General features: G+C 39.1%; 1 protein-coding gene across 1 annotated transcript; it reads right to left on the bottom strand.

The window, feature by feature from the left end:
• Window positions 1-480: 480 nt before the first annotated feature.
• LOC133446603 (cell division cycle protein 16 homolog) lies at window positions 481-26,404 on the bottom strand. Its single transcript, XM_061724672.1, has 18 exons — window positions 26,245-26,404; window positions 25,434-25,488; window positions 23,587-23,684; window positions 22,132-22,170; window positions 21,914-22,048; window positions 19,315-19,474; window positions 19,117-19,211; window positions 18,761-18,894; window positions 16,379-16,458; window positions 15,294-15,343; window positions 15,104-15,177; window positions 13,688-13,813; window positions 13,370-13,522; window positions 6,541-6,604; window positions 5,122-5,183; window positions 2,920-3,055; window positions 2,091-2,181; window positions 481-767 (listed from the first exon to the last, which is right to left on the bottom strand). Exons 1-18 carry the CDS (start codon window positions 26,317-26,319, stop codon window positions 481-483), a joined length of 1,914 nt encoding a protein of 637 aa, XP_061580656.1. The 5' UTR covers window positions 26,320-26,404.

Raw genomic sequence — 26,404 nt, 5'->3', positions numbered from 1 at the left:
CAGTTATGTTATTGTCTGGAAAATGGTTCAAATATGTTATTTTGTTATTTGAAAATTTTTAAATATGTTTTGTTGATGAGAAAATATGTTTCTCTATTTTTCTTATTTTTGTGAGGGGGATATATATTGTTTTTCGGCACTACCTTGTTCTCTATAGCTGATATAACATGAATTACTCCTATGTGGGATCAATAAAGTTCTTATTTTTGCCATCTGAGAAAATTAAATATATTATATTTGGTGCCTAACTGTTTCCAAGTATATTAGTGCGTGTGTGAATTAATTTCTTTGTAGAAAGGCGCTTTATGAAAATAAGTCCATTTACTTGTATTAGTTTACAGTCTTGAACATCCAATATGGCGGAGACGTTGATGTACGACTCAGGGCTCGATGGGGCGTCTACGTAGATATGTCTATGAGGGTGACGACCTGCAGGGGTCACGGCCCCCCAGGGGGGTCAGGGAGAGGTCCCCCCCCCGATCACGTGCTGGCGTCCGACAGCGTGTCCAGCATCATGTCGCTCTCGTACATGTCACACTCCAGCGTGAGCGACAGCCGCAGCGGCGTCTCCAGCAGCATCTTGTCCTGGCTGGACGCCGGCGTCTCCGGCTGCGTCTCCGACGGCGTCTCCAGCGCCGTCTCCGTCTCCGCCGCGCCGCCGTCCTCGGCCCGCGGCGTGGCCGTCAGCTCGCTCTGCTCCGAGTTCAGCATCTTCATCAGCGCCGGCGTGTTCAGGTTGGACCGGACCTTGTCGTTGATGTCGGTGCCTGACGAGGAAACAGGAGGAAACGAGCAGCGAGTTATTCTCTCTGATCTACGACCAACGAGGTGTCTAAAACACAGACTAGAGCTGCAACGATTGGTCGACAAAAATCCATAATCAAAATTGTCCACAATGAATTCCATTGTTGACAATTGTCTCCAGACGTGTTTTTCCAACAGAGTGAGGCGTCTCACTTCAATACAATCTCTGCTGAGAGTCGCGCATAAACGACAGCGTCTCAGTAGCTGCAGGTAATAAAACTTCAAAAGTCTGGGAGCATTTTAGCCTCGATACGGTGAATAAAAAGATGACTTGCAAGGTTTGTAAAGCCGACGTTGCTGATCACGGAGCACGTCAGTAATGCATTTGAAGAGAAAGCACGTCGGAGTGTTGAAGGAAACGGACTCGCCTTGGTAAGATATTAAGCCTATTTTCATTTGTTAAATTAATTTGTTTCATTCGTTAACTTTGTTTATTTCATGTTATTTATTAGTATTATTTGAGCCACTCACAGCTACTCTCGTTGCTTTAACCTCCATCATAATTGATGTGTGAGTGAAAGGTGAAACAGCTTGTGTGATGACAATGATGGATTTACATCTAACTTTCAGTCTGGTGACCTATGAACTGTCAATCATCCATCAAACTCCACAATGATCATGTTAACATTAAATCAGACAGATTTGTCTGGACATGTCTCTTGCGGGACGGGAGAACACACTAAATCATCATCTCTATTATTGTGCAGCAGGAATTCTCAGAGTTTTGCGGATGCAGGAGCAGGATGAAGAAACCAGTCCCGCTATATCAGGGCTCTAGTTCATCTTTCTGGTGTTTATCATCATTTGCCACATAATTAAAGCAACCTCATACTAAATAAAAAAAAATTACTAATTATCCGATTAGTCGACTAATGGTTTCAATAGTCGGTGACTAGTCGACTATTAAAATAGTCGTTAGTTGCAGCCCTAAACTAAAACACCGTCTGCTGCCATCACCCCGTTTACACCAAACCGGTTCCAGTTCTGGTTCTGGACCAGTTCTGGTTCACAACTGGTTCACCTTGTGAACCAGAACCCGGAACCGGTTTGGTGGAAACGCGGTGTCTGTTTTCATCCCTGAGGAGCCGCTCAGTCGGGAAGAAAACCATGTGGAGTTTAGACCTGCAGATATGTTTTAATCGTTTATGACACAATTCTGTTGCTTCTCAGAAGTGGAGGAGATTTGTGACGTTAGAGACTGGTGACGGTAGAAAGTGTTCTCCTCTGTTCCAGGTCTGACCCGTCCCCCTCTCCCCCCAGGGGAGATTAGGTGTAGAAACACCCACCTATATAGGCGTCCGTGTCTCCGATGTACATCTCGATACAATGTCCCAGCATCGTCACGGAGAACGTGTCGTCCCTTTTCAGGCCCAGAGCCTGAAACAGAGGACACACTCAGTCATGGAGGTAAACTTAATACATCTAAACATTACAACCACAAGACATTCAGAACAAAAACTGTAAACAAACGGCAGCATAAACCTACAATCAATCAATCAATCAATCAATCAATCAATCAATCCAAACTTTATTTATAAAGCGTTTTTAACAAGGACTACATGACTGTCTCAGAAAATTAGAATATTGTGATAAAGTTCTTTATTTTCTGTAATGCAATTAAAAAAACTATATACTAAATACGTGTATAATATTTGTTTGACATCATTGTGGATGCCACCGTTTTGAATAAATAAAATGAAATATAAATAAAAACATTTGATCACAAAAAAAAGTAGATAAATAACTGATGTCTTGTATTCTTAAACTATCTAAAATATGTATACAGGACTGTCTCAGAAAATTAGAATATTGTGATAAAGTTCTTTATTTTCTGTAATGCAATTAAAAAAACAAAAGTGTCATACATTCTGGATTCATTACAAATCAACTGAAATATTGCAAGCCTTTTATTATTTTAATATTGCTGATTATGGCTTACAGTTTAAGATTAAGATTCCCAGAATATTCTAATTTTTTGAGATAGGATATTTGAGTTTTCTTAAACTATTTTCTGAGACAGTCCTGTACAGCAGGACTACGATGAGACTCATATTTCTGCAGGTTTGGGGAGAGGAAGTGAAGGATTGTGGGAGATGGAGTCCCCGCCAGACTCACCGTGTGAAAATAGTCAATAGCACTCTCGAAGTCTCCCATGAGGCTGTGCACGTATCCGATAGCAGCGTAGGTGGAGGCGTGCTGGGGGATCAGCACCAGCGCCTGCCGGTGGAACTCCAGGGCCTGCTCGTACTTCCTGCAGAATAAAGAGAAGGTTTTATCAGCGGTGGAACTCCAGGGCCTGCTCGTACTTCCTGCAGAGAAAGAGAAGGTTTTATCAGCGGTGGAACTCCAGGGCCTGCTCGTACTTCCTGCAGAATAAAGAGAAGGTTTTATCAGCGGTGGAACTCCAGGGCCTGCTCGTACTTCCTGCAGAATAAAGAGAAGGTTTTATCAGCGGTGGAACTCCAGGGCCTGCTCGTACTTCCTGCAGAATAAAGAGAAGGTTTTATCAGCGGTGGAACTCCAGGGCCTGCTCGTACTTCCTGCAGAATAAAGAGAAGGTTTTATCAGCGGTGGAACTCCAGGGCCTGCTCTACTTCCTGGAGAGAAAGAGAAGGTTTTATCAGCGGTGGAACTCCAGGGCCTGCTCGTACTTCCTGCAGAATAAAGAGAAGGTTTTATCAGCGGTGGAACTCCAGGGCCTGCTCGTACTTCCTGGAGAGAAAAGAGGTAAAGGTTTTATCTGCTGATTCAAAACATGATCAAGAGAAATGTGAGGAGACGCCGTCAGAAGTGACGTTTCCTGTGCAGCTCTGTTCAGGTTTTAGCACGCCTTTCTCAGAAAATGGGGGAAGAAATATGGAGGACCATGTAGCTTGTGTTTGACTTCTGTATGTCATCGGTTCCCAATAAAAAGATGTGGAGAAAAAAAAAAAAAGTTCCTATATTTAGTCTGCACCACATCGTGATCTTAGTTGACATGCGACAATTGCATTTTCTGTGTGTGTGTGTTAAGGCAATGGTTAGTTTTAGAGTTTTCTCCATGAAATATGTAAATATGTATATGTACTTTCTGAGAAAGTGAAAAATCTTTTGTGTTTTGATAACAATCGGCTCAAGAAAAACTGGAGAAAATTAAACACATTCTCAAGTTGGAAAAAAAAAAAAAAAAGAAGTGACGTCTCCTGAGGAACCGTCGCTGCTGCAGAAGTGTTTACACTCAGAGGATATAAGTGTTAGAGCTGCAGGTTTTCTTTAAGACTTGATCTAAATCAGACGCTGCACCCGATCAGGGATCAATATGTATTTTATTTATTTATATGTTTACTGCCAGGAAGATCGTAGGTCCTTCAAACACAAAAATTTTATTCTTAAAGCCAGAAAAGGGCAGTAAGAAGTAAGAGTTCAGTCTAAAATCACATTACTGCCGTACTTTATGACACTGTTGCACTTTTATTTATTTGTTTACAGGCCTGCTGGGTATTTTAAGTTGAGCTGCTGTTTTTATTTAATTCAAATTATGTTTAAATTTTCACTATTTTTACTGGTAAATATTTGCACTATTCTTACTTTATTGTTCAAGCTACCTCAGAAAGAATTGCTCTGTTTAAGAACTAAATGATAAAATAAGGTGATAAAAATAAAAATGGGGGACAACATGGATCGGATTGTTTAGCATTTGTTCATTATTTTAATGTGTTATGAAAGTATCGGATCAGGCGACCTGACTAATCCCTATCAGTTACAGTTCCTTATATAATAACTCATAAAGCTCCTGTATTTGACCCAAACTAAAAGCAACAAACCGTTTTCTGTTTATTTAGGCGTTTGGACGGCATGAAACCACTAAAAACACCCATAAACTTAATAATCATTGTTAAAAATCCATCTGATGATCATTTTCAGAAACAGCGTTGATCAGCCCCGACAGAAACCACCGGGACCTTTGACCTCTGACCTTTGACCCTGAAACACTCACTTTAACTTCCTGCACACGTGTCCAGGTTAAAACACTCACTTTAACTTCCTGCACACGTGTCCAGAGGAAACACTCACTTTAACTTCCTGCACACGTGTCCAGGTTAAAACACTCACTTTAACTTCCTGCACACGTGTCCAGGTTAAAACACTTTAACTTCCTGCACACGTGTCCAGGTGAAACACTCACTTTAACTTCCTGCACACGTGTCCAGGTGAAACACTCACTTTAACTTCCTGCACACGTGTCCAGGTTAAACACTCACTTTAACTTCCTGCACACGTGTCCAGGTGAAACACTCACTTTAACTTCCTGCACACGTGTCCAGGTTAAACACTCACTTTAACTTCCTGCACACGTGTCCCAGGTTGTTCAGCAGCGGCTCCCACTTGTCCACGGTGACCTGGAGGAGAAGGAAAGATGGAGGTCAGGGTTCCAGACGGAGTGGTGATGGTTGGGAGTCCCTTTACTGCAGGTGTTTCAGTCATATGGGCGTGGTTTGGGGCGTGGTTTGACTCTACGCAGCAGTGCACGCTTCAGCAAGCGCTTGACACGCGCGCCTGTGACTTCTCTTTCGTGAAAAAAAAATCCAATAACTTTATCACAGTTTCATCGAAAGCAAGGCTTGTCAAATGTTAACATTTTTGCTTTTACTTATTTTATGGCATTATCAGGTCGTAAGCCTCGGTACATCATCGTCTGTTCACTCCAAGGTTTAATGCCATGTTATTTTTGTGCAAATTATCCTATGACTTTTTCCAGTTTGACTTGACGTTAATTTTCACACATTGCCTGCTTTTAGAATGATTCAGTCCAAGTCTCTCCTCCTCGTACCCCAGTTAGTTCACTCAAGGAATAATGCTACGTTGTTGGTTTGTCTGTGTGCCCACTTATTATTTTTCAATGTGTTTCAAATAAACTGTTGATATTGCATATCATGCCGTAATGTTAATTCTTTATGCATTACTTCTATGTTGCTTTTCATATGTGGGTATATGCCTATATAAATATACACAAAAGCATTTGAAACTGTCTTTCCTCTGCTAACTTAAGGTGAATTATTAATATATCCTGATGGGAGTACTTTGTGTAATTATTGCACAAACTTATTTCTATTAAAATGCAAACAATATGAAAGGTGGAGGGACACACATTTGAGAAAGAGAACACAGCTGATCATCATAGTCTCATTTGAGTCTGCAAGTACTATTATTATTATTATGCATCCGTTTGCCCAATTAATACATGCAGTAACTACAGTTGTCATTGCTGTACATTATTATTATTATTATTAAGTCTTACTCTAATACATTTTACACTGTGACATTTATAATATTGGGCGAAATATATACTTTAATGTAACCAGACAACAATTACAGTACATGCATTGATGCATTTGATGAGTTGTTTTTTTTGTTTTGTTTGTTTGTTACACCAATATGCCCATTTAAAGTTTAAATACCAGCTATAGAAATTAAATTAACGTAAATTATGAATTACAATGACTATAAAACAATTAGTTTGGGTGACACTACAACGTAGCATGGTGTCTACCGCAGGTTTAACTTCTGTGTTAAGAAAACCTTTTATAAATAAAACACCTTTTCATGTTAGGGACTCGCTAGCATGTTGCTACGCTCCACGGCTAACAACGAGAATGCGCATCAGACTGTGACGTAGGGCGTGACTCTGCCCTCTGACTGAAACACCTGCAGTAAAGCCAGTCCCGCTGATGGTTGGACCAGAGGAAGATCATCTACCTCGTTTCCTATGGCCTTGATCTTCTCCATGGCGTCCAGGAAACACCGCTCTGCCGTCTTCCAGCTGTGGAACCAGAGAAACGCTGATCATACGCTCATGTCACGCTGTTCTAACCCCAACCCTGAACAACTGAACCCACACGTGGCCCTGAAGCAGCCACGGTTTTAACATTCAACCTAAACCGATGACTTCTGCTGAGATCATGTGACTGATCTAAGCCCCGCCCCCTCCGTTACGCTGCTACCCTGGACCCACCTGGTGGAAAAACCTATTAAAGCTCTTTAACTTCTTACAGCACTTGTAAAAGTCGCCCATAACGCCTATCCCAGTTCTACCCAGAGTAAATGTAAAGCTGTTTTTCAACCGTTTAAAGTTCATGGTTCTGGTTCTTTTGAAAGGAAACACTCTGAAGTTTTTCCCCCAACTGTCAGAATCTGTAACTGCTACTAAAATTCAGTAATCTCAGTTTAAACACTGAAATAGGCTTTAAAAACACACTGAGACTCAGCCTGAAGCCTTATCTAGTGCAAGTTCAAATCTGATAACAATACCACATAAAATTTGTATTTTACACATGTTTTTGTAAGACTACGTCTTACAAAGAGTTTTATTATAACAATTATGTCCCATAGGCATAACGTTTGAACCGTTGAATTTACCACGTACATATTTTTTATCCTTGTTTTCAGCATTTCATTTGCTCTACGACTGCACCATCTTCTGGGTGAATGCTGCAACTGCCGAGGTTTTTCTCATGACAAAAGCCGGACGTTTCGTCCCTCCACATAAGAACGGGTTAACAGGTTCTTTCCAACAGGAATAACTGGACTGAGACCGAGTCTCTAAGTTACCAAGAATAATGGTTCTTCTCCACCAGCAGCGACTCGTCTCCACTACTGGGTTTGGTTCTTTCTCCACCAGGGTCTAACTAGAGTAGATACTTTTCTGTTTCTATTCTGCAGAGGTTCTAAGTGACTGAGTCTCCAGGCCACCGATTGGTCGGGGGGTTGGAGTCAGACGTCGAGGACGAGGCAAGTGGAGGCGAGACGAGTCGCACTGAGTAGGTTCTGGTGTAAAAGCGCCATATGTCCTCCTGGAGGACTGGTATCGTGTTTGTATCGGTGTTTGTATCGTGTTTGTATCGTGTTTGTATCGTGTTTGTATCGTGTTTGTATCGGTGTTTGTATCAGTGTTTGTATCGTGTTTGTATCGTGTTTGTATCGTGTTTGTATCGTGTTTGTATCGTGTTTGTATCGTGTTTGCACCGTGTTTGCATCGTGTTTGCATCGTGTTTGCATCGTGTTTGTACCGTGTTTGTACCGTGTTTGTATCGTGTTTGTATCGTGTTTGTATCGTGTTTGTATCGTGTTTGTATCGTGTTTGTATCGTGTTTGTATCGTGTTTGTATCGTGTTTGTATCGTGTTTGTATCGTGTTTGTACCAGTGTTTGTATCGTGTTTGTATCGTGTTTGTATCGTGTTTGTATCGTGTTTGTATCGTGTTTGTATCAGTGTTTGTATCGTGTTTGTATCGTGTTTGTACCGTGTTTGTACCGTGTTTGTATCGTGTTTGTATCGTGTTTGTATCGTGTTTGTATCGTGTTTGTATCGTGTTTGTATCGTGTTTGTATCGTGTTTGTATCGTGTTTGTATCGTGTTTGTATCGGTGTTTGTATCGTGTTTGTATCGTGTTTGTATCGTGTTTGTACCAGTGTTTGTATCGTGTTTGTATCGTGTTTGTATCGTGTTTGTATCGTGTTTGTATCAGTGTTTGTATCGTGTTTGTATCGTGTTTGTATCGTGTTTGTACCGTGTTTGTATCGTGTTTGCATCGTGTTTGTACCGTGTTTGTACCGTGTTTGTATCGGTGTTTGTATCGTGTTTGTATCGTGTTTGTATCGTGTTTGTATCGTGTTTGTACCGTGTTTGTATCGTGTTTGTATCGTGTTTGTATCGTGTTTGTATCGTGTTTGTATCGTGTTTGTATCGTGTTTGTATCAGTGTTTGTATCGTGTTTGTATCGTGTTTGTATCGTGTTTGTATCGGTGTTTGTATCGGTGTTTGTATCGTGTTTGTATCGTGTTTGTACCGTGTTTGTATCAGTGTTTGTATCAGTGTTTGTATCAGTGTTTGTATCGTGTTCGTATCGTGTTCGTATCGTGTTCGTACCGTGTTCGTATCGTGTTTGTATCGTGTTTGTATCGTGTTTGTATCGTGTTTGTATCGTGTTTGTATCGTGTTTGTATCGTGTTTGTATCAGTGTTTGTATCGTGTTTGTATCGTGTTTGTATCGTGTTTGTATCGGTGTTTGTATCGGTGTTTGTATCGGTGTTTGTATCGTGTTTGTATCGTGTTTGTATCGTGTTTGTACCGTGTTTGTATCGTGTTTGTATCAGTGTTTGTATCGTGTTCGTACCGTGTTTGTATCGTGTTTGTATCGTGTTTGTATCGTGTTTGTACCGTGTTTGTATCGTGTTTGTATCGTGTTTGTATCGTGTTTGTATCGTGTTTGTATCGTGTTTGTATCAGTATTTATATCGTGTTTGTATCGTGTTTGTATCGTGTTTGTATCGTGTTTGTATCGTGTTTGTATCGTGTTTGTACCGTGTTTGTATCGTGTTTGTATCGTGTTTGTATCGTGTTTGTACCGTGTTTGTATCGTGTTTGTATCGTGTTTGTATCGTGTTTGTATCAGTATTTGTATGGGTGTTTATATCGTGTTTGTATCGTGTTTGTATCGTGTTTGTATCGTGTTTGTACCGTGTTTGTATCGTGTTTGTATCGTGTTTGTATCGTGTTTGTATCGTGTTTGTATCGTGTTTGTATCGTGTTTGTATCGTGTTTGTATCGTGTTTGTATCGGTGTTCGTATCGTGTTTGTATCGTGTTTGTATCGTGTTCGTATCGTGTTTGTATCGTGTTTGTACCGTGTTTGTATCGTGTTTGTATCGTGTTTGTATCGTGTTTGTACCGTGTTTGTACCGTGTTTGTATCGTGTTTGTATCGTGTTTGTATCGTGTTTGTACCGTGTTTGTATCGTGTTTGTATCGTGTTTGTACCGTGTTTGTATCGTGTTTGTATCAGTATTTGTATCGTGTTTGTATCGGTGTTTATATCGTGTTTGTATCGTGTTCGTATCGTGTTTGTATCGTGTTTGTATGGGTGTTCGTATCGTGTTTGTACCGTGTTTGTATCGTGTTTGTATCAGTGTTTGTATCGTGTTTGTACCGTGTTTGTATCGTGTTTGTATCGTGTTTGTACCGTGTTTGTATCGTGTTTGTATCGTGTTTGTATCGTGTTTGTATCGTGTTTGTACCGTGTTTGTATCGTGTTTGTATCAGTATTTGTATCGTGTTTGTATCGGTGTTTATATCGTGTTTGTATCGTGTTCGTATCGTGTTTGTATCGTGTTTGTATGGGTGTTCGTATCGTGTTTGTACCGTGTTTGTATCGTGTTTGTATCAGTGTTTGTATCGTGTTTGTATCAGTGTTTGTATCGTGTTTGTATCGTGTTTGTATCGTGTTTGTATCGTGTTTGTATCGTGTTTGTATCGTGTTTGTACCGTGTTTGTATCGTGTTTGTATCAGTATTTGTATGGGTGTTTATATCGTGTTTGTATCGTGTTTGTACCGTGTTTGTATCGTGTTTGTATCAGTATTTGTATGGGTGTTTATATCGTGTTTGTATCAGTGTTTGTATCAGTGTTTGTATCGTGTTTGTATCGTGTTTGTATCGTGTTTGTATCGTGTTTGTATCGTGTTTGTATCGTGTTTGTATCGTGTTTGTATCGTGTTTGTATCGTGTTTGTATCGTGTTTGTATCGTGTTTGTATCGTGTTTGTATCGTGTTTGTACCGTGTTTGTATCGTGTTTGTATCAGTGTTTGTATCGTGTTTGTATCAGTGTTTGTATCGTGTTTGTATCGTGTTTGTATCGTGTTTATATCGTGTTTGTACCGTGTTTGTACCGTGTTTGTATCGTGTTTGTATCGTGTTTGTATCGTGTTTGTACCGTGTTTGTACCGTGTTTGTATCGTGTTTGTATCGTGTTTGTACCGTGTTTGTATCGTGTTTGTATCAGTATTTGTATGGGTGTTTATATCGTGTTTGTATCGTGTTTGTACCGTGTTTGTACCGTGTTTGTATCGTGTTTGTATCGTGTTTGTATCGTGTTTGTACCGTGTTTGTACCGTGTTTATATCGTGTTTGTATCAGTGTTTGTATCGTGTTTGTATCGTGTTTGTATCGTGTTTGTATCTGTGTTTGTATCTGTGTTTGTATCGTGTTTGTATCGTGTTTGTATCGTGTTTGTATCAGTGTTTGTATCGTGTTTGTACCGTGTTTGTATCGTGTTTGTATCGTGTTTGTATCAGTGTTTGTATCGTGTTTGTACCGTGTTTGTATCTGTGTTTGTATCGTGTTTGTATCGTGTTTGTATCGTGTTTGTATCAGTGTTTGTATCGTGTTTGTACCGTGTTTGTATCAGTGTTTGTATCGTGTTTGTACCGTGTTTGTATCAGTGTTTGTATCGTGTTTGTACCGTGTTTGTATCGTGTTTGTATCGTGTTTGTATCAGTGTTTGTATCGTGTTTGTATCAGTGTTTGTATCGTGTTTGTATCGTGTTTGTATCGTGTTTGTATCGGTGTTTGTATCGTGTTTGTATCGTGTTTGTATTGTTGTTTGTATCGTGTTTGTATCGTGTTTGTATCGTGTTTGTATTGTTGTTTGTATCGTGTTTGTATCGTGTTTGTATCGTGTTCGTATCGTGTTTGTATCGGTGTTTGTATCGTGTTTGTATCGTGTTTGTATTGTTGTTTGTATCGTGTTTGTATCAGTGTTTGTATCGTGTTTGTATCGTGTTTGTATCAGTGTTTGTATCGTGTTTGTATCGTGTTTGTATCGTGTTTGTATCGTGTTTGTATCGTGTTTGTATCGGTGTTTGTATCGTGTTTGTATCGTGTTTGTATCTTGTTTGTATCGTGTTTGTATCGTGTTTGTATCGTGTTTGTATCGTGTTTGTATCGTGTTTGTATCGTGTTTGTATCGTGTTTGTACCGTGTTTGTATCGTGTTTGTATCAGTGTTTGTATCGTGTTTGTATCAGTGTTTGTATCGTGTTTGTATCGTGTTTGTATCGTGTTTATATCGTGTTTGTACCGTGTTTGTACCGTGTTTGTATCGTGTTTGTATCGTGTTTGTATCGTGTTTGTACCGTGTTTGTACCGTGTTTGTATCGTGTTTGTATCGTGTTTGTACCGTGTTTGTATCGTGTTTGTATCAGTATTTGTATGGGTGTTTATATCGTGTTTGTATCGTGTTTGTACCGTGTTTGTACCGTGTTTGTATCGTGTTTGTATCGTGTTTGTATCGTGTTTGTACCGTGTTTGTACCGTGTTTATATCGTGTTTGTATCAGTGTTTGTATCGTGTTTGTATCGTGTTTGTATCGTGTTTGTATCTGTGTTTGTATCTGTGTTTGTATCGTGTTTGTATCGTGTTTGTATCGTGTTTGTATCAGTGTTTGTATCGTGTTTGTACCGTGTTTGTATCGTGTTTGTATCGTGTTTGTATCAGTGTTTGTATCGTGTTTGTACCGTGTTTGTATCTGTGTTTGTATCGTGTTTGTATCGTGTTTGTATCGTGTTTGTATCAGTGTTTGTATCGTGTTTGTACCGTGTTTGTATCAGTGTTTGTATCGTGTTTGTACCGTGTTTGTATCGTGTTTGTATCGTGTTTGTATCGTGTTTGTATCGTGTTTGTATCGTGTTTGTATCGTGTTTGTATCGTGTTTGTATCGTGTTTGTATCGTGTTTGTATCGTGTTTGTATCGTGTTTGTATCGTGTTTGTATCGTGTTTGTATCGTGTTTGTACCGTGTTTGTACCGTGTTTGTACCGTGTTTGTACCGTGTTTGTATCGTGTTTATATCGTGTTTGTATCGTGTTTATATCGTGTTTGTATCGTGTTTGTATCGTGTTTGTATCGTGTTTGTATCGTGTTTGTATCGTGTTTGTATCGTGTTTGTATCGTGTTTGTATCGTGTTTGTATCGTGTTTGTATCGTGTTTGTATCGTGTTTGTATCGTGTTTGTATCAGTGTTTGTATCGTGTTTGTATCAGTGTTTGTATCGTGTTTGTATCGTGTTTGTATCGTGTTTGTATCAGTGTTTGTATCGTGTTTGTATCGTGTTTGTATCGTGTTTGTATCGTGTTTGTATCGTGTTTGTATCGTGTTTGTATCGTGTTTGTATCGTGTTTGTATCGTGTTTGTATCGTGTTTGTATCGTGTTTGTACCGGTGTTTGTATCGTGTTTATATCGTGTTTGTATCGTGTTTATATCGTGTTTGTATCGTGTTTGTATCGTGTTTGTATCGTGTTTGTATCGTGTTTGTATCGTGTTTGTATCGTGTTTGTATCGTGTTTGTATCGTGTTTGTATCAGTGTTTGTATCGTGTTTGTATCAGTGTTTGTATCGTGTTTGTATCGTGTTTGTATCGTGTTTGTATCGTGTTTGTATCAGTGTTTGTATCGTGTTTGTATCGTGTTTGTATCGTGTTTGTATCGTGTTTGTATCGTGTTTGTACCGGTGTTTGTATCGTGTTTGTATCGTGTTTGTATCGTGTTTGTACCGGTGTTTGTATCGTGTTTGTATCGTGTTTGTATCGTGTTTGTACCGTGTTTGTATCGTGTTTGTACCGTGTTTGTATCATGTTTGTATCAGTGTTTGTATCGTGTTTGTACCGTGTTTGTATCGTGTTTGTATCGTGTTTGTATCGTGTTTGTATCGTGTTTGTATCGTGTTTGTACCGTGTTTGTATCGTGTCTCTACTCACTCTCCGTTCTGGAACGCCACCACGGCCATCTCGTGGATGACGAACGGGTCCTCGGGGGCGATGCTCAGGGCCTGGCTGAAGAACCGCTCGGCCAGCTTGGAGTTGTTGGTGAGACCGTACTCCAGCCCGATGTACAGCATGGGCAGGTGACACCTGGGGGGAAACAATGAGAGTGTACCTGTATGAATAAAGGTTAATAAAGTAAAATATCCTCTACTTTAAGCCGTTAACGGGTGCATGGTGGATTTCCCAGCATGCCTCTGGGTGATTTCCCAGCATGCCTCTGGGTGATTTCCCAGCATGCCTCTGGGCACCCACCCCTTCATGAGCTGGGCGGCGGTGAAGTACGCCGCCATGGCCTGGTCGTGCTCGCTCTCCACAGCAAACGAGTGTCCGTAGGCGATCCAGGCGGGGCCGTAGGTCCGCTCCAGCGTGGTGGCCTTGCTGCAGAGACGAGGAGACAACGAGACACATGTTAAACATCTGACTCTGAGATCACTTTTATTCCACATATCAAAAATATTACAAAGACAGGTTTTTAGCATCTTAAGAACAGCCAGGGTCTGCTGTTTCTCTCTCAGGCCAGTACGGAGGTAATAATGCTTTATCTCTTGTCGTGTAGATTATTGGTCCCCAACCTTTTCTGAACCGCGGACCGGAAAAATCGGGATCGGCAGAAACTCAAACTCAAGTGATCGGGAGCTAAAAAATCCTGATCGGGACAAACCTATTGATAAACCAGGGGTCGGCAACCCAAACTGTTGAAAGATATTGGACCAAAAACACAAAAAACAAATATGTCTGGAGCCGCAAAAAATGAATAGTCTTGTATCAGAATTAGAATGAAGAAACACATGCTGCATGTTTCTATATTAGTTAGAACTGGGGGAAGATTTTTTTTTTCATTATGCACTTCGAGAAAAAAGTCGAAATGTCAAAATTAATGTTTAGTTTAGTTTAGTTTATTAAGAATCCCCATTAGCTGGTACCATAGTAACCAACTAGTCTTCCTGGGGTCCACAAAGAACAACAACAAGAATATAAAACAGTCAATCACACCATCCACAATATATCATACATTTACAAATACAATTATAAAATATCTGATGTTAAAACACTGCACTAAATTTGCACTAAAACACACAACGGAACCATTCGACATACAGCCAAGTCAACATTATAATCTAAAATAAGATTTAAGTTTCTTTTTAAATACTTGTTTACTTTCTATAAGACAGAGATAGTGAGGCAGATTATTCCATAGGGTTATTGCTCTATAGGTAAAAGATCATGATAAGGCATTTGTTCTTGGGTGAGGAACCTCCAGCTGACCTTTGCTGGCCCCTCTAGTGTCATGGTCATGCACAGTACGTCTAAAAACAATATGTTTAAATAAAAAGTCAGGAGTTTTACTGATCAAGACAGAATGTTGAAGTACAATCTTGAGAAAAAAGTCGAAATGTTGAGAAAAAAGTCGAAATTTCAAGAAAAAATTCAAAATGTCGAGATTAAAAAAGGAAAAAGGAAGAAAAAGAGAGAAAAAAAGAAGAAAAAAAGAAAAAAAGAAGAGAAAAAAAGAAAAAAAGGTCAAACATTTTTGAAAAAGCTCCAGGAGCCACTGGGGCAGCGTTAAAGAGCCGCATGCGGCTCTGAAGCTGCGGGTTGCCGACCCCTGTGCTAAACAAATAGTTTGATTGTATTTGACCAGCAGGGGGAGGTGGAGCAGCTCCTCACCTGAGGTATCGGCGAGCGTGCTCGTTCTTATGTCCGACCATGAGGTAGTAGCAGCCCACGGCAAACCAGGACACCTGGAAAACAGTTACTCAGTTAATTAAAATGATTAACACCTGGAACACAGATACTCTGTTAGTTAAAATGATTAACGGGTTAAATTAATGTGACATGAGAGTAGAGAAGATCTTACCGGGTTGTTTGGATACAAGTCTACCAGTTTGTGTGAGAGGTAAAACAGTTCTGCAGGGACAGGACACAAACATTTAACTAGTGACTATTTGCACCAGAAAACAAATATCAATTTGCACCAGAAAACAAATATCAGCCCACTAGCTGAAATATTCTGAACTATTCACTCCCTGTTGACATGTGAAAACTAATGCGTTGCTCATGCGCGTGTGCAGCATCTAAAACTGGAACCATGTCAAACAATAGATCCAGGAAAACATCTGCTCTCACACTTTTGTATCAACAATTTTTGCTCTTATGTCATTGTCAAAGATATTTTGAAGAGATTTGTTTTGTTTTTTCAAATCTTGCACTATAGTGGGACGTTGACATTGTGTTAAAAGGGTAGAAAAATAAGCTTTGGCTTCAGTTTACACCCTTCGATCCTTGCTTGATCTACATGCAAAAAACTTTGTACTGACTACTGACTTCTACAACGTGACCAAATAAACATATCAAATCAAATCAAATCAGATTAAATGAAGTTTATCAAAAGTGGTGTGAATACTTGTTTACCAGTTTAGCTGATTTAGCTTTTTTTTTTTTTAATATAAATATTTTTTTTTACATTTTTTTTCTAATAATACATGGGTGCAAATAGCAAACAGGACTGTCTCAGGAAATTAGAATATTGTGATAAAGTTCCGTAATGCAATTTAAAAACATTCTGGATTCATTACAAATCAACTGAAATATTACAAGCCTTTTATTATTTGAATATTGCTGATTATGGCTTACAGTTTAAGATTAAGATTCCCAGAATATTCTTTTGAGATGGGATATTTGAGTTTTCTTAAGCTGTAAACCATAATCAGCAATATTAAAATAATAAAAGGCTTGCAATATTTCAGTTGATTTGTAATGAATCCAGAATGGATGACATTTTTGTTTTTGTAATTGCATTACAGAACTTTATCACAATATTCTAATGTTCTGAGACAGTCCTGTACACTGATATTGTTAACAGGGTGTAAATATTCTAAACCAACATTTAACCCCCCACCGCCGGACAGACGACGTTTTAACAGGAATTCATGTGTTTGTTACCGTTGGCTTTCCCCAGCTCCACCAGCGTTCCGATGTGAACCGGTAAACAGTTGGCGTGGAAGGGATCCTTCACCATCACCCTGGAAACACACGTGTAGGGATGTAAACAACAACAGCAACAACAACAACAACAGCGTTAATGTTCAGCTGAGGATTTATACAGAAATAACAAAGAGCTGCGTCAAGTTTCAGGTTCAGACACATTTAACCAACACATTTCCAGGACTAATCACGACCTTTAAAACATCAATGTAAGAATGAAATACAGGAATTAAACTATGTCAAAAGTCACTACGGTGGAGATCTAATGAAAATTATGGTTTTATACTAAATAAACATTTGTTTAAACTAACACTGATAAACCAGCACTATGTTGTAGTTTATGGAGTATATGTTTTATAGTAATCTAATATAACTGTAATAATAATGGATCTGCATGATGCGCAAGACGCCCGGAAAGTCACGCGTGAGACTTTTCTATATGAAATATTTATTGATCAATTTTAAATCTACCTTATAGGCTGTTATTACCAAATGTTATCATTAAGTGAGAAAAATAAATTCCATTACTTTTCCAAAACTTTTGGGGTGAATGAATGAATGAATGAATGAATGAATGAATGAATGAATCTTTATTTCGGCTTGTACACACTTTTTTACAAAACAAGATGAAACGGTAAAATAACATTTATTTTGCCGTAAAGCTGCAGCTGAAGCCGAAGTTTATAGTGCCTACGCTTTTTATCTTGTGATCAGCTTAAATGAGACATTAGCATTAATCCGTGGAAACAAACAATACATAAAGAAGTAAGTAGAAAAGAAATAAGTAAGACAAAATATAAAATTGACGTTTCACATTCTAGAATGTTTTTGATAATATACTTTATATTTATAGTGTTTTACGCTTTTTTGCGATCTGTTTACTGTTTTGTTAAAACTGTTTTAATTGTTATAAATTGTTCTTATGTTATTTGTTTTTGTAACCATGTTGCTGCCTGTCTTGGCCAGGACTCTCTTGTAAAAGACATTATTAATCTCAACGAGACTTTCTCCTGGTTAATTAAAGGTTAAATAAAATAAAAAATAAAAAAATTATGTTTATTTACAATATTTTCTTTAAAGGAGCTGTATGTAAGAGCAATAATAAAACGAATCATAAAATGACCCCGATATGTCAACAGACATTTAAAAATCATGTTCATTTCAAATACTTATGTCACTGACAACAGCACTCAAGCCAGGATATTCCAGTTTAAAAAGAGGAGTTGCAGCCCTCAACTGATGTTTATGTTGAAGCTCCACCCTCCACCTATCTCCCAATCACCAAGTCAGTATTGTTTCTGAAGCTCCACCCTCCACCTATCTCCCAATCACCAAGTCAGTATTGTTTCTGAAGCTCCACCCTCCACCTATCTCCCAATCACCAAGTCAGTATTGTTTCTGAAGCTCCACCCTCCACCTATCTCCCAATCACCAAGTCAGTATTGTTTCTGAAGCTCCACCCTCCATCTATCTCCCAATCACCAAGTCAGTAATGTTTCTGAAGCTCCACCCTCCACCTATCTCCCAATCACCAAGTCAGTATTGTTTCTGAAGCTCCACCCTCCACCTATCTCCCAATCACCAAGTCAGTATTGTTTCGGCATCCGGGTTGCCAGCTCGGCTCTAATTATGGCAGCCATGGCAGCCTACGTTCCTGCTGCATTCTGCAGCCTACCTGGCAACCTCTGGTCGGGGGAAGGAGGGGGAGGGTACACGCCGCTCAACAATGTTTTGAAAGTGACTGCAGTACCAGTTTTGGACATTTCTTACAGACGGCTCCTTTAAACATTTCCTTAAACCTGAAGATAGAACTGCACATTTTTAGGTCGTTGTCACAACTATTCCATATTTCTCTCTTTTTATCCATCTCTTTTTAATATTAGTTCTTACTGTCGTCGTCTCAAACATTTGTTGACCTCATTGACCTATGACCTGAGGAAATTCCCCCTCAGGTCATAGCGGTTTCTGCAGTTTGGAAGCAGTTTCTGCTGCTTTAAAAGGAAAATAAAACAGTTTTCTGCTCTACTATGTCATGGAATTTTAGAGTATTATATTTAATAAAAAGATTATTTGTTGGTTTATTATAGTCAGATAGTGAACTTATGTTTCCAAAACTTTTCCAGGCCTTGAAAATTACATTTTCAAATTCCATGACTTTTCCAGGTTTTTTCAAAACGTACGAACCCTGAAGTATTTTAGTAAAATGTTGAACCTGTTGAACCGTGTACTGATTCTCTGAGTTTTTCCTACTGATACTTTGCTGCACACGTGCACGCCCCCCACGTGCATGTCCACCACGTGCACGCTCCCCAGAGCTAGCTTACATGGAAGTTAGCTTACATGGAGGTTAGCTTGTAGCACATCTTGAAGTCACAGTTGTAGTAGTGTCTCTCAGCCAGAGAAACCACGACGTCCAGGTTCTCCTGCAGACCCGTCACCATCTCCGGAACCACCAGGTCGCTGGGCTTGTTGTACTGGAGACAAACAGAACCAGAACTCAGAACCAGAACTCAGGACCAGAACTTAGTACATGTTATAGGTCACATTAAAAGGTGGAAAAAACTTGCTGTCATTTTTTTACATCACGAAAACCTGGCATTTAAACAGGGGTGTGTAGAATTTTTATATCCACTGTATGTATACACACACACACATATATATATTATATATTCTTATATATATAGCAAGTCCCCTACCTTCTTTAACTTGTTCTCAAACAGGAAGTGTAACAGCTCCTCCTCCTCGTCGGTGCACTGCTGACTGAGAGGAAGTGAGTCCAGGAAATCTTTCTCTGGAGACAAAAACAACTTTATTCAGAGAAACCTCAGTCGATACCAGAGATGTGAAGAATAAAGGGCATAAATGTGTGATATCCTGAGAAGACGAGGCCTCACCTTCCTGGGCCGTCAGCATGTGGTGTGAGGTCAGCAGGTCGAAGGCTTCAAAGCAGTACACGTCTAGTTTCAACGCCTCTTTGTAGCTGGACGTGGCCAGAGGACGGTTGTCCATGGCATCGTAGATTTTACCCCTCAGGAGACAGATGGAGCTGCTGATCTGGAACATTTCAGATAAGAGAGGAAACTAAATGGCATTGATATTATTCAGCTAGTGAACCCTTAACCCGTAAGTTAGTGAACCCTAACTGAAGCAGCTTCTCGTTTTTCTCTCCTATCCGGAAACTACGTCACCTGTGTTGAGAAGTGTCAGACGCATTAGAAACCAGAAGGATGACGAGGACTAGAGCTGAACCATTAATTGCATTTGCAATAATATCGCAATGTGATAAAACAAGATTTTCAATCGCAAAGGCTGCGATTTGACCAGTCACGTGATCTGGTCACGTAATGTGCGAGTGAGCAGAGCGGGAAGAGCAGAGCCGGCAGGGAAAAAAAGTCAACAGTGCCGCGTAACCATGGCTACCATGGCCTCGGTGTTAAGGCTCGGCCAGGCGGGAATTTCCTCCGCAGCTCGCTCTGGGAGCGCGGAGTCGGCGTGGCGAGGAGCTGCGCGCGGCGACGAGCACGAGCACCGGCGGACAGTCGTGTTCTGAGCCACAACCGCAGCTCGTCAGCTCATCAGGAGGAGAGGTTAGAGGTTAAAGGTTAAACAGCGGCTGCCAGTTGTTCATTGCTGGTTGGTTTTGTTAACTCTGAGCTTTGTTGGTTTGTTTGTTAATTTGCTGGTGTTTTTTTTTCTCCCTGTGATTTTTGACTTATTTGTGAAGAAGTTCTGAGTTTCCTGTGAGGAAGGTTTCTTGTGTTTTTCTATTAAACTACTGCTAAAGTTTAACCCGGTTTGGTTGCCGTGTGATTGGGCTCAGAGAGAACGACCCATAACACTCGTGTGTACAGACGTGTGTAGACGTGTTAAAGAGGTAAAGCCACAGATTAGTTTTCTTTATTGTTGTAATCTGTGCTTTAAATAAATATGACATTGTTTATTATAAAACAGACTGATTTATTGCTTGTGTAGTTGAAAAATACATGAGAACAGGACCGTGAAAAAATAATCGCATATTAAATCGCAATCGCAATATTGAGGAAAAAAAAAAAATCGCAATTAGATTTTCAAAAATCATTCAACCCTAATGAGGAAAATCATCCTCTAGGAAGAGATGTTGAATGATGGTGATCGATGTTTACATAATAAAACAACGGTGGAACTAAACGTCTGTGTTTAATCGTGAAAATAAAAACATTAACACATAAACAACGGACTCAAGGACCAAACTGCTGTATAGCCTGAAGAATCCACTCATCAGTGGGTTAATCGGGACTAAAGAGTTCAATCTCTGGCGTATTTCAAGATGACGATAGCAGGATTGATGGGGCTCAGATAGTAAAAGTGGTTCAGGGAGCACGAGGCTGCACGCACGGATCCCTCCACACGCTCCGGTCCAGACCCGAACCCGAGAGAACCTCGTGCAGCGGTCCGACTCTCGCATCATGGACACCGGGTCTCGGAGAAACGTTCAGGCAGCTCTGGCTGCAGGAGCTGATGGGGGTCGATGTGGGTCCAGATCAAATCTAAAGACGGCCCAGCGAGATGCTGCTGGTGTGGGACGTGTTTTGGACGATTAAAAAGCTTTTCCTCTAAGAAATATTAGCTTTTAGTTTTGCCTGCGAGTGCTGGTTCTCTTGAAAAGTTAAAGACGTTACCAAACTGAATATGCAGCAACGCTTTGGGGTTCTGGAAAGTTAGTTAGAATATTTCACAAACTGAAGCAAAGAGATAAGATCTAATATCCATATATTTACTGCATCAATGTTCCAAAATAAACTATTATTACAAGCACTAACGATTATCCCGGCTTGCCTGGCCTGTTATACGCATGAACATGTACTTACGATAAATGTAGAGCCCTCTGGTTTCCACCATCACGGAATCATGGATTTGAGGAATAAAAACCGAATCTACTTTTTAACAGGGAATATCGCGGAAAATGACATCATTTGACTGAAATGCTGTCGTCATGGGGAAGAGGAACGTAAACCCAGGGGAATTATAGCGGAGGGACGTTAATCTGTGTGACACAGCTCTGAAATGTGAGTGTTACTTTTGTTTAAAGTAATTTATATTTTACTTGAAGAAAAAGCTAATCGAGCACTATCGAGGGAGAGCAATATTATGTTAATTATATACATTAATAAATATGTTAATTTCCATCGAAGTAGTCTTTATTTTAATTCATTATCATTAAAAACACATTTTATTTGATGGCAAAATAAGTAAAAGGTAAAAAATGGGATAAAATGGAATTAAAAAAATTAATAAAATGGAAAAAAACTTAATTTTTGTGGAAAACTAACACGGCTTTCATAGGCTTTATAGCTGCAGTATCAACACTAAACTAACATATTTAAATGTGGTGGAACGTTCAGAGGCCGGGGACATGTCCCAGTCCTTACTAACTTATCTAAATGTGGTGGACGTACCGAGGCCGGGGACATGTCCCAGTCCTTACTAACATATTTAAATGAGTGTTAAACCCACCGAGGCCGGGGACATGTCCCAGTCCTTGGCCGGCTCCGTCCCGTCCTCCCTCACACTTCCCTCCAGCAGCTTCTTGCTGACGGGATCCTCGGCGTCCAGGATGTCCAAGGCCTGCTGGAACTCTTTGGCAGCGTACTTTAATAAAGTTTAGAGGAAATAAAGGTCAGGTTCGTCCGGTTAAATCAGAGAATAAGATACGACGGTGTGAAGAGACTTACGTGGCACCGAGCAGCGAGATACTGACACGCCCCGTAAAGCTGCAGAGGAAATAGTTCAGATCAACATTCAGGAGATAATACCATAACATTTTTTTTTTTAATTTGCATTTTTTTTAGAAAATAAAAGGACAAAAACAGAATAAAATAAACAACAAAACACACACAAAAAAATAAAATAAATAAATCAAACAAAATTATACATATACATCACTTTGTCAATACATATACAGGACTGTCTCAGAAAATTAGAATATTGTGATAAAGTTCTTTATTTTCTGTGATGCAATTAAAAAAAACTAAAAATGTCATCCATTCTGGATTCATTACAAATCAACTGAAATATTGCAAGCCTTTTATTATTTTAATATTGCTGATTATGGTTTACAGTTTAAGATTAAGATTCGCAGAATATTCTAATTTTTTGAGATAGGATATTTGAGTTTTCTTAAGCTGTAAACCATAATCAGCAATATTAAAATAATAAAAGGCTTGCAATATTTCAGTTGATTTGTAATGAATCCAGAATGTATGACATTTTAGTTTTTGTAATTGCATTACAGAAAATCATAATATTCTAATTTTCTGAGTCAGTCCTGTAAGATTTCGATCAGAGGATAAATTATAATCACTACATGGAAAGAAGTACAGACGTATTCGGAGACAAAAGATACACAAAAATCATGTTATGGGTCATTAAGCTGCTGTTTGTTGTAACTCAACCATCTTTCCCATCTTTCTTCAAAAATATAAACTTGATTTCTAAGTCTCATTGTTATTTTTTCCATTCCATATTTGTCATTTACAAGATCCTTCCATTTAGAATTAATTAAATTATCATCCTTTAACCAATTTCTTGAAATTTGTTTAATTCATGCTACTCTTAAAACTAAAAACAAGTATCTTTCCTCTTAATTTATTTATGAAAATAAACTTTTGAACAAGCTTCCTCCCCACATCAAAATGGCCCCACACTCGAAATTTTTAAATCTCGTCTTAAAACTTATTTTTATTCTTTGGCTTTTAATCCAGCATGATAGTTGTGTGGTTTCTGTCTTGTCTTTTATGTTTCTGAATCACTGGTTGTTTTCTGTCTGGTGTGTTTTTATTTCATGCTTTTATGTGCTCTTATCTATTTTACTCTGTTTTTAGTTTTTACTATTTTATTATGTCTTGCTTTACTCATTGTGCAGCACTTTGGTAACCTTGTTGTTTTTTATATGTGCTTTATAAATAAAGTGGATTGGATTCATTTCTTCTGATGTTTTTCCAAGTAATAACACCAGTGAATTTTTATCAAAAGAAACACCAAAAATATTCTCCAATTCTCTGACAGAGTTTTCCCAGAATACATGAGTGTTGTGCTGCGGGAGGAAACGGGTTCAGATCAACATTCAGGAGATAATGTGATAACTTTAGAGTTAAAATGATGTCACAGACACATGGATTAATCCCCACCTTGTCCAGCTTGCGTGAGCGCAGGGCGTGCGAGGCTCGGTGGTACTGGGAGGTGAGATAGAGGCACTGGGCCAGCCAGTACACGTCCTGGGGCTCCTCTGAAACACAGAGGTCAGAGGTCACGGATACAGTCAGGAGGGGGGGGTCATGGAAACGGGCTGTTCAATATTGTAACACCATCACCCCCTGTGTTTTCAGAATCAGTTTCAGGCCACGTTTCCACGTTATCCGGATATTTATAAAAACAGATATTTCCCCCTCTACGTTTATAAAAATCCCATCATTTCCAGGAACCTGCATAAATATCTGTTAAGGTGCTATGAGCAGCCAAACCTACAGGGGGCAGTGTAACGAGAAGATAAAGTCATGCTAGCCAATCAGAATCCTGGAAAAAACATCAACAAATGACACGAGTAACTTCCAGTTACTTCCAAGATGAACCAGAGTCTTTGGTTTGGAGTAACAGAGAAGTGGACTTACTTCTCAACATTTCAACTTTTTTCTCAAAATTTCAACTTTTTTATCGACTTTTTTCTCAAAATTTCAACCTTTTTCTCAAAATTTCGACTTTCTTCTCAATATTTCGACTTTTTTCTCAAAATTTCAACTTTCTTCTCGACATTTTGACTCTTTTCTCAAAATTTTGACTTTTTTCTCAAAATTTCGACTTTTTTCTCGACTCTTTTCTGGACATTTTGACTTTTTTCTCAACATTTCATCTTTTTTCTCAAAATTTCTCAAAACCGGATATTTCCCCCTCTACGTTTATAAAAATCCCATCATTTCCAGGAACCTGCATAAATAGCTGTTAAGGTGCTATGAGCAGCCAAACCTACAGGGGGCAGTGTAATGAGAAGATAAAGTCATGCTAGCCAATCAGAATCCTGGAAAAAAACATCAACAAATGACACGAGGAACTTCCAGTTACTTCCAAGATGAACCAGAGTCTTTGGTTTGGAGTGACAGAGAAGTGGAGTTACTTTTAAGTGTGACGTTAGAATATAAAACAGGTAAAATACAAGAAAATATTGACGGTGCACTGCAAAAACTCAAAATCTTACCAGGAAAATTTGTCTTATTTCTAGTTAAAATGTCTCATTTTTAGTCAAAAAAAATCTCATTACACATAAAACAAGTAGATTTTCACTTAAAATAAGTAGAAAAATCTGCCAGGGGAACAAGATTTTTTTGCTTGTAATGAGAAGATAAATCTTGTCCCACTGGCAGATTTTTCTACTTTTTTCAAGTGAAAATTTACTTGAAACAGGTGAAAATTATCAAATAAGTTATTTTTCTGGTAATGACTCTTGTTTTAAGTGTAATGAGATTTTTTGACTAAAAATGAGACATTTTAACTAGAAATAAGACAAATATTCTTGTTAAGATTTTGAGTTTTTGCAACGTAAGTGTGACTTTAGAATATAAAACAGGTAAAATACAAGAAAATATTGACGGTTACAAACTAATTGTAACCACAGGTGTCACTCATGACGCTGGTGACGTTTCTGTCTCATAATGTGACGTTCTGAAGAATAAATGTCCGTTTCTCTCCGTTTACAAGCAAACGTGAAGACGGAGGTTTTAAAAATCTACAATTTGGCCGGAGTTTTCAGAAATTATGGTTTTTGGAGACTTTGAGCTTCGTTTTCGTGTAAACGAACGAACAAAACGCATGAAAACACCAGCGTTCTTTCTACGTGGAAACGGGGCCTCAGAAAGAAGTTTATTGCCACGTAGTGTTTAGTGTAGTGTGATTTGGTGTGATAAAAAGAACAAATAATATTAAGTGAGATATAATAAACATTATAAAGTGTGCCCCCCCCCCCCCCCGTGTTCCCCCCACTCACCGTGGGACAGCGAGGCGACCTTATCCGCCCAGAACAGCGCACTCTGATATTGTTGCTGGAAACAAACACAAACAGGATTATTGGAAACATGTTTTTATCAGCCTGAAGGAGGTTCATCTGTTAGTAAAACTGATGATAAACTAAACAAATGTGCCACTTAACTCTTTTTGCACTATCCCCTTTGCTGCTGTACACTGCAAATTTCCCCGCTGCGGGACTAATAAAGGAATATCTTATCGTATCTTATTAACATATATACAATTAAAAAAGTGAAAGGTGCAGCAGTGAGGTAGATATGATAGATTATTGGGAGGTGCGTTATATACAGGACTGTCTCAGAAAATTAGAATATTGTGATAAAGTTCTTTATTTTCTGTAATGCGATTACAAAAACCCAAATGTCAAACATTCTGGATTCATTACAAATCAACTGAAATATTACAAGCCTTTTATTATTTTAATATTGCTGATCATGGTTTAAAGCTTAAGAAAACTCAAATATCTCAAAAAATTAGAATATTCTGGGAATCTTAATCTTAAACTGTAAACCATAATCAGCAATATTAAAATAAATATATATATATATATATATATATGTTTTTTTTAATATATATATATATATATATATATATATATATATATATATATATATATATATATATATTTATAAATAAATGTATGTAAATATACACATGTTTCCTCATCATCTCCTGATCATGTTGGTCCGTTAGCATCAGCAGCTAGCAGTTAGCTCCGTTAGCCCCTGCTAGCCCCCCCTAACCCCCCCTAACCCCCTCCTCCTCCTCCTCACCTGGTCCAGGTACTGCCGGACCCGCTTCCTGAGCCGCTCCAGGTTCATGCTGATCCGCTTTACAGGCCAGAGCATCAGAAACCCGCCATTCAACCCTGCTAGCCTCGTTAGCTCGTTAGCTGGGAATCAAACCCGCGGCTTCTGCAGCGGCGGCTCCTCC

The sequence above is a fragment of the Cololabis saira genome, chromosome 6 (genome assembly GCF_033807715.1).
Source record: "Cololabis saira isolate AMF1-May2022 chromosome 6, fColSai1.1, whole genome shotgun sequence".
Lineage (NCBI taxonomy): Eukaryota > Metazoa > Chordata > Actinopteri > Beloniformes > Belonidae > Cololabis > Cololabis saira.
The sequence above is the reverse complement of the archived record's forward strand: the minus strand, read 5'-3'. Positions and strand labels throughout refer to the sequence as shown.

Excerpts from the sequence above, each read along its gene's own strand:
- LOC133446603 (XM_061724672.1), bottom strand. The coding sequence starts at position 26,319 with ATGCTCTGGCCTGTAAAGCGGATCAGCATGAACCTGGAGCGGCTCAGG. Across the intron at positions 25,489-26,244 it reads TCCGGCAGTACCTGGACCAG|CAACAATATCAGAGTGCGCT; the intron begins GTGAGGAGGAGG and ends GTTTGTTTCCAG. Across the intron at positions 16,459-18,760 it reads TGCTACAAGCTAACCTCCAT|GGTGATGGTGAAGGATCCCT; the intron begins GTAAGCTAACTT and ends GTGTGTTTCCAG.